Source organism: Triticum aestivum, chromosome 6B (assembly GCF_018294505.1).
Source record: "Triticum aestivum cultivar Chinese Spring chromosome 6B, IWGSC CS RefSeq v2.1, whole genome shotgun sequence".
Classification (NCBI taxonomy): domain Eukaryota; kingdom Viridiplantae; phylum Streptophyta; class Magnoliopsida; order Poales; family Poaceae; genus Triticum; species Triticum aestivum.
The window spans coordinates 160010778-160019920 of NC_057810.1; the positions used below are offsets into that span (position 1 = coordinate 160010778).

General features: G+C 46.9%; 1 protein-coding gene across 1 annotated transcript; it reads right to left on the reverse strand.

Moving 5' to 3' along the window:
• Positions 1–2656: 2656 nt before the first annotated feature.
• LOC123136328 (VIN3-like protein 2) lies at positions 2657–8208 on the reverse strand. Its single transcript, XM_044555689.1, has 4 exons — positions 7950–8208; positions 5571–6255; positions 4441–4748; positions 2657–4362 (listed from the first exon to the last, which is right to left on the reverse strand). The coding sequence occupies exons 1-4, from the start codon at positions 7966–7968 to the stop codon at positions 3122–3124; spliced, it is 2253 nt and encodes a 750-aa protein (XP_044411624.1). The 5' UTR covers positions 7969–8208; the 3' UTR covers positions 2657–3121.
• Positions 8209–9143: the final 935 nt, after the last annotated feature.

The window sequence follows — 9143 nt, forward strand, 5'->3', positions numbered from 1 at the left end:
CTGGCGCCGACCACCAGCGGCGGCGGAGGGGGGAGCGGGAAGGAGGAGGGGGCCAGCAGCGGAGGGTTGGATCCCCTCGGTCGCTCGGCGGAGGCAACGGAGGGGGAGGGGGGGGGCTATGACAATAGGTTATGAATTATATACGCATTGGCTCTATAGCTTGGTCCTTACTTCAATACTACTTGACCCTAGCTTCAGCTTTCGGAGCACATGGAGTTAGTTATAGCAACATATCAAAGTGGATTTGGTTAGAAAGAATCTTTGGATCGGCAATTAATCACCATAGACTATGTTTTGTTTTGTCACACTATGTCATTTTATTTCAAGATGAGGCGTTTTATTTGTAAAAGGTTGTGTGCATCATGTTATGCAGTTATGCATAGACCAGTGTGGAGTCTTTGCGATTGTATCGCCTGGTATGATTAGTCAACAAAAACGTCACTTGTCGAAAGAAAAGCTCATGATGACGGGAAAATGTGGCAATGCACTTGTTATTGTCTAAAAGATTTTAGGTACAGTTTAGCTAGCCTTTTACAATGCCAGTGGAGATTATCTTTCTCAACTCATGCATGGTTAATGATAATGATCGAAATAATCTGAAGTCGATTGTGGCAGAAATGTATGGAATGTGCACCTTTCTCATGTCGCTCTATCTCTTGTGTTGTAGCACCGACATATGGTTAGGGATAGAGGAGGAGGGGTGCGGCTTGCCGTGCTGCCCCTAATTGCAATGGATTGATTATCGACGTGTACAAATAAATAAATCGGAAGCGATGCTCAATCATCGCAAGTTTTGGTAACACAAATCTAGGAAACCAGGGACTCATCCATTGCTCCATTTTACGAAAACAAGAGCCCACCAGCCTTGAGGTTCAGTATCAGAGTGGCCACATGAAGGGCTGCGAGAATACATAGCAGAGCGGCGTGTTGCGACTGCCGAGCTCGTACGTGCCAAAGCACTACACGGGCGACAGGGAAAGGAAGTGCATGGGGGCTAGGCTGTGTCTCTGCGGCATTTTTTCCCGGTACCTCCAACTCCTATGTTTGCACGTACCAACAAGAGTGGCAGCTTCATACCAAAAGCAAAAAAGAAATAGAAAAAGACTCTTTGAAGAAATGCATCGGCTTCTGTATTGGCACCCTTATCTTTTGAGTGGGTATGCAGGAGATGTGCTTCCACACATCTTAGAATTTGTGTTGAACTCGTAGCACAAACCCATCCCATGGTATATATCTTCATAACACGCCGGGTGATGAAAGGCTACAATGATTTCCAGCTGCCTCTGGGGGGCAAAAGGGCTCCGAATTTATTGGCTCAAATCAGTTGGACGATATCCTGCAGTTCAAGAGCTGCATCGTGGCCATCAAGATGACCATCTACGATGCCGCACCTGCAGATCTCCCTCACGTTCGCGCCCTATTAATGTCCATCACTACGAGGGCCGTTGCTGGAAGCTGAGGAAGATAGGCATGCTTAGATGCCGGAGCTTGGCTAGCGCTGGGGCTAGGCTGTATCTCTGTGGCATTTTTTCCTGGTACCTCCAACTCCTACGCTTGTACTGTACGTACCAACAAAGAGTCGCTGCTTGGTACAAAAAGCAAAAAAAGAAAAGAAAAAGGCTCTTTGAAGAAATGCATCGGCTTCTCTATTGGTTTGTATGAAGGATGTCAGCTCGCACACGCCCCAGCACTCCTATCTTTTGAGTGGGTAAGCAGGAGACGAGCTTCGATGCATTTTAGAATTTATATGTTGAACTTCATAGCACAAGCCCAGCCCATGATATATACTGTGCATCTTCTTAACACGCCGAGTAATGGAGGGCTGTAATTATTTCCAGCTGCCTCTGGGGGCAAAAGGGCTTCAAATTTATCTGCGGTGCAAGAGCTGCATCATGGCAGCATCCGACAGCTTTAGGTCTCGCCTGCACTGCATACCATCAAGATGATCATCTACTATGCCGCACGTACAGGTCTCGCCCACGTTCGTGTCCTATTAATGTCCATCACTACGACGGCCGGTACCGGAGGCTGTGGAAGATACCCATGTTTAGATGCCGGAGCTTTGGCTAGCGCTGGGGCAAGCACCAGGTCGCCTATGGTCGTCGACGGCAGCCGCCATTCCCATAGCATGTCCTTGATCGTCCCCAAGCCCGGCAACTACTATCTACTTGAATCTTCTCCTTTGCGGCAATCCTACCTCTTCTTCATGCAGCAATGTATCCTCTTGGCCTCTGAGACGGATGAGTGAAAAACATGAACTTGTTGGACTGGTTGAATGAGGTTTATCTGAAGAACGGCCATGACTCATGATCTTGAGAAAGAATGTTTTCGCTTTACCCAGCTGATGATGCGATAACAAGAGATTGGCAGGGCAAAGGTGCTGCGAGTTCTCAGAAAAAGAGTCTAGGGCTTTTAGGCTGCCATGCTTTGGCGTTGAGGCTATGGTTCCATCCCCTGGTAACAGGAGGTCTGTATGAATTGCTAGTCACAGCCATTCATATGACTCAGGTAACCATGCTGCTTCAGCTGCCCAACTTGACCTTCATACACTGCAGACCTGGAAGAACAGACAGACTAACCGTCTGTCTATAGGTAGACGGAAGCAAAGTAATCGAAAGCAAAGATCTGCAGATCAGTGGAGCTGCAAACTCAAACAGATAAAAACTCAGCCAGATTCAGCATACATAAGAATCATTCTTCTTGCAACAGTTGGAAACAGAAGATTTCATGTTCCATGCTTTAACCCGACCGACCGACTCAGCACAACTCATGTTCCATGCTTTAACCCGACCGACGACTCAACTCCTCATGCTACAAAGGTAGCACGAGGCGACGCAACTGACGACTCGCGCAGCTCATCATGCTACCAAGACAGCATGAGACGACGCAACAGACTAGAGAGTAGCAGAAGAGATGAAATAAGGTGCCAGGTAACATAAACCTCCTACGGTGACAGCGGACAGACAAGGTTACAACCAACAACACATTGTATATAAGTCAACTACTGCTTCAATGAAATCTCCAATGAAGAATCAATGCAACGATCGATCTGCTACGAAAGAATGGGACCAAGGCACACACCCTCCCCAGGAAGAGAAGGCGGTGACAGCTTCCGTCGCGCTTAATGCCAGAGGTTCATGCAGAAGCCAGAGGGGACTGAAGGCGGCTTCTTGCTGTAGATCGCCTCCGAGAAGGTGTCGGTCAGCTGGCCGCAGAGGCTTGCAGGATCATTGATGAGGGTGTCCACATACACGCTGACAATCTTCCGATCATGCGGGGTAGCACGCAAGCTGTACCATGTCAAGAACTTCACCCTGAAGTTGGTCTCAATGTAGCCCTCAGTCTCCAGCCACCTCACCACCCTGACACAGTACTCATAAGTTGCTTCGGGGCATCCATCCTTGTGGCCAGCATCCTCGAATTTACCCGATCTTTTGTTTGACGAATTCCCTGGCTCTCTTTCAGGCTTTGAGGAGCCATTCTGAAAGATGTTGTCAGAAGGTTTTGTGTTGAAGCTCCTTCCACCAGTCTCCTTACCAGTTTCCATAACTCTTGGTGCAGTGGGTGGCATAGAGCCAACAAATCGAGGAACAAGCGCCAACTCAACTCCAGCAGTTGCATTTGATGCATCCTGTGATATAGGAACATCGCTTCTTTGGTTTTGCTCCATTGAGTTTGAAGACTCCCTAAGTAAAGCAGCTTGAACTGTTGAATTAGGCTCCTCATCCAAAGCTGACGCTGAGAGCCCAGGAGCTTCCTCCAGTTCAGTGACCTCTGGTACCCTAGCTGCAACTATCTGCATGTTTTGCAAGTTATTGCTAGGCCCATTGGGGTGATGAGGCACTTTGTCTGAATCAAGGATCTCAGGATTTTCACAGTACTCAAAATCACTTTCCGGCGACTTGTTAAGATCAGTGTACACTGTTGCATTATTGTTTGAGTCAACTCCCTCTGAAGAACGATCAGACTGACCACCACTATTTGTCTTTGGGCTCCTGTTATTTTGGTCTACTAATCCAGCACCACCTGGAGCCAAACCCTTCAGATCACTTTCTTTCAGAGAGCTTGTACTTACCCTGGCTTCCCATGGCGCAAACTCACTGGAGTTGCTGAATGCAGTTACCTTGATCATATAGCATGTAGCTGGCTTGAGTTCAGTGACAACAAATATTTTTGACATTAGATGTACGGTGCCAGTTGGATTTAACGAGTAAAATCCTGTACCATCCACCTGGTGCCATACTTTAAAGCCAGCTACCCCTTGGGAGATGTAAGGACATCGAGCCAAATCAAAAACTACAGTGATAGATGTAGGCGTTATAGGTTCAAACTTTATGAAGCTCGATGGCATCATATTGGATCCTGAAAATGCAAAGATGCACAAAGTTAATATCATCATTTCCATATGTTAGATCTAATGTGAAGGACCTCAAAACTTACGTTCAAATTGTGAGTTAGTAGGAGATTCAACAGGGAACTTAGACTCCATGACATCTAGTGCGTCAGCACAAAGTTTCTGAACCTCAGCACCACAAGTAAGCCGACTGACAATTCCACGACCCATATTTCCATACCCGGCTACAGAGCCAACCTCAGCCTCAAGTTTCTGCTTTGCTGTGTCAACAAATTTATGCAAGACCGAGTACTTCTCCGTGGAGAAGAGGACCTTATGACCCAGAAAAATCCGGTAACACAATATATCCAGCCGCCGAGCCTCTTTAGCTAACATTAGTTGTTTCTTCCAGGACCTGAACAAGAACATTAAACAGTCATGTTATTGCTCGACGAGATAATTTACTAAAAGGACGGACTAGTTATGATTCAAACGTTCAAACAAGAGGAAACAGAGCAATGGGCAGTGTAAAATGGATCAGAAATCTTAAGAGTTGCTATTGTATGGACTGGTAAACTTGATGATTCAAACGTTAATATTATTGCTCGACGAGATAATTTACTAAAAGGACGGACCAGTTATGATTCAAACGTTCAAACAAGAGGAAACAGAGCAATGGGCAGTGTAAAATGGATCAGAAATCTTAAGAGTTGCTATTGTATGGAAAATGGACCGGTAAACTTGATGATTCAAACGTTCATATTATTGCTCGACAATATAATTTACTAAAAGGACGGACTAGTTATGATTCAAACATTCAAACAAGAGGAAACAGAGCAATGGGCAGTGTAAAATGGATCAGAAATCTTAAGAGTTGCTATTGTATGGAAAATGGACTGGTAAACTTGATGAATACAAATATATGATAAAAGTACATTGTACTGGGTTGTTTAAGAAGTCACTTACTTCATCAAGCTCTTTTATTATAACTACTTTAAAAGATACTACTAAGGTAATGATTTAACAGGATTCTTGTTAACAGACATGCAGCAGATGCAAAATGCATTTATCTTAACTGTAAATCAGCGCAAGCAATGCCGTAATAAACAAACTAAGGCAGTGAAACAGCAAGCCTGGAAGCCAGGAAAACAAGCAAAGTAACAATCTAAGTTACTTTTCTTTTTCAATTTAGAACAGAAAACCTGCATGAATAAAAACAATGCCCCAGAATACATACCTGAGCAAATCATGCTGCTTCCGACAGTTAGGGCAGTAATAAGCACCATCAAGTTTCTTGCACTGCCCACTCGGCAGAATGCCAGTTCTTCCATCCTTGAGAGCACACTCAAGATGGCATGATAACCCGCAAGAACCCTTTTGCATGGGATGATCTGAACTACAGGACAACCATATGGTAGGGTCCTTGTTGTCATCATACTTGAAGCATATGCAGCATGAACAGCGTCTGCAAAATTTATCTTCCATGCTAAGAATCGCTCTGCATGCTATATTTCGGCAGGACCGCACATTATTAATCTGCACGGGTACAACTGCGGTTTGCGGATTGTTGACAGCAATTGGCAGTCGTGATGGATTGTCACTCTTCCTTTGACGCTTTGCTGGGTACTGATGGTTGCTTGCGTTGGGATCGAGAGTTGGCTCCTTTTCTTGCACATGCACCACAGGGCCAGATGATTTGCCAGTCACCACCCTGAAGAGATAATCCAGCATTCTCTGCTTAGATAATCCAGTATATTTCCTTTCCCTTCCGAGATCAGCACAGAGAATCTCCACAATATCACGCCGACTCCATGACTGTAGTTTGTCAGGAGCAGTTTGTGGCCTCTTCGATAATTCACGAACAAGATCCTTCTTTTCATCCACACTCATCAATCGGCATTTAGCAGGTTCAATAATAGCTCCTGGAGGAAAGGACACACTGAACCATATTAGTATATCACAATCCAAATAATAAACACTGCAATCAATCTTGTGCACCAGTAGATTTGAGATGCGTAACCAGATATGCTTGCGCATCCAGAAGGTAGAAAAGAATATACCAAACAAACTTTGTAAGCACGCATATTGAAAATAATGTATCAGCAATGTACAACTTGAGAACCGAAAATTCCAACTTCATTACAACCCAATATCCCACAGATATGTCAAGGAATAGCATGACAAATGAGAGGCTTAGATTGCCAGTTGCTACTAAAAGGCATAACACATGCAAGAAAAACTCAATTTAAGGCCTTAGAATCTTTACATATGCATTATACCGCAGTTAAGTTGGTTTGTACACGACATAACAAGTGCGGTCATGCACAACACTACCGAACCAAAAGCTGCTGCCACTGACCACAATGCTATACTACATACTCTAAAAATATAGCTTTCAGGAAGATCTTCCAGTGCTATACTACGTACCCTAAAAATATACTCCCTCCGTCCCAAAATTCTTGTCTTAGATTTGTCTAGATGCATCCGTATTTAGACGAATCTAATACTAAAACGTGACTTGATACATCCGTATTTAGACGAATCTAAGACAAGAATTTTGCGACGGAGGGAGTAGTAGTAACTTTCAGGAAGATCTTGCAATGCTATACAAACTCGAAATGCACCCGACAAAGTTCAACTCTTTTGAGGCCCTTCTGCAACCTTGGGTTAAGACTGGCAATGCCATTCTCTCTACAAAGGTTCAGAACTTGGTACCAGACACAGGCACATTAAGTGGAGACATGTGCATTGTACATACACCACCCAACAAAAATAGCATGAACACCACGAACCAGGGTTGGCATAAGGAAACCATCTACTTGCGCCCATGGACAGCAGCTTGACATGGAACGCGAGAGACTGCCACCACCCTCCTGAATCCTAACAGATTTAATCCTGCTAACCCCTGCCGTCCTTACAAATACCGCAAAACAGATAAAACCATCCACATGCATGCGAGCAGAAGCCCCGCTCAACACAGCCGGCGTCCAATGGACGCCCCAGGAACCGAATCACCGGCCAAAAGACCGAGGCTTTCCCCTCGAAACCAGACATCGACACGTAAATCCCTCAGGAAAACGACGTAAAGCCACGGAGCCACTGTTCCCGGCGGACTCCCGCGGACGCAAGGAGCGCAATGCGCTTTGCCGTCGCCGCATGCAGCGCCGAATCTGGCGCTACCGGCGGTAAAAGTCTCCCGCGACCACATGCCGTGCCCCCCGCCTCCACCTCCACCGCCGTACCGCCCACCAACCACCACCGGTACAGCCACGCACGCATCAACGACTAGTACTACCACCGCCACTACCGATCGAATTTACCGCGCGCTAACCGACGGGACGCGTCGCGGGGACGAATCCTCCGGCGAAGACGGCCAAATCTCGGGCCGGACGCGCGTAGACGCCCCGCCTGCCGCCGCGAAACGCGCAAACCTGGCCCGGAGGCCTCGCCGGAAGCTACCGGCACGGAGGAACCAGTCCGCGTCGGCCGGACGGCAGATTCGGCGCCCGGGCGAACAGATCGAGCGGCGCGGCATTAGGCCGGCCGCCGCCGACGGCCAGATGGCAGAGAGACAGATAGGACAGCGTAGGAATCGGGAGGCAGCGGCGGCGCTGACCTGCGTAGGGAGGATCCATGGCCGGAGAGAGGGAGGGAGAGGGGGATCTCTCGCTCCTCCTCCGCCTCCTCCGCTGGGCTCACGTGGACTCAGCCCTCCTCTCTCCTCCTCTGCTGCTACCCTCTCTCTCTCCTCCTCTGCGTCTCTCTCTTTCTCTCTCTACCCCTGCCCCGTATGTAGTACGTACGAGCACGCGAGGTTAACTCCCAGCCGCACGGATACCAAAGCCTCCGGGCTGCGGGTGCCGCTTTTGCGTCCCACCCCCCGCCTTCCCGCGTATTCCCCCGCTCCCGGCTTTCCACATCCGAGACGGCAGGCCCGTGTGATCGCGCGGGGGTCAACACGGGGAAACGGAGAGCAGTTAGATAGTGTTATTAGCTGGTTTTGGTTAGGCAGGGTTTAACAACCGTGCCACCCCGCGGCTTGGGTGCTTTCACACTTTGGACATAGACATGAAAAATTAGGGCAATCTATGTCTATTTTCACACGAGATCATAACATTGTGTAACCTTCCACATGCACAAAAGGCATGAGAGACTGTGAATCTTCACTGCGTGTTACTCATCTAACCGGCGATCCGTGTCTATGCTATGATAGATCAGTCAAATAGACGAAGAGAAAAAGTTGTTGCGTGATATATTAATTGTATCAACATATATATGTCAGTGAAAAGTCATATGTGATGTGCATTGCGTACACATACAAAACACATAGAGAGAAAACAAATATATTGTACGAGTTTATATGTTTGAAAGAGAATGATTTATTTTTTTCCATATCACAGTATCGTCATCATTAGTTTTGGATTCTGCGACTTGTGTTATCCTCCAAGTTTGTTTAGCGGTGATGACTTTCCGACCGTGTCAATGTACAAGGTTCGCTCGAATCTCACGGCAGGAAGATTGCTAGAGTGGTTGGGGCGGCACGCCATCGGCCCAGCCAGAAGGATTGAGGTGCGAGACACCCTAGGGACCTGTTTATAATATCTTTATTTTTCAGGGTTGGTTTGTATTGCTGATCCGCGGCTAATAGATCTGACGATATTTTCGCCAAAAAATATGGTCATTTATTTGGAAAATCGCGTCCAGTTGTATCGCATTAATACTCTTCCGCCTTTCCAGCTAAGATACAGCGAATACACCGCGTGTGGTGTCATCGACGTGGTTCGTCTGTCGACACGTCGTCTCGACCAAT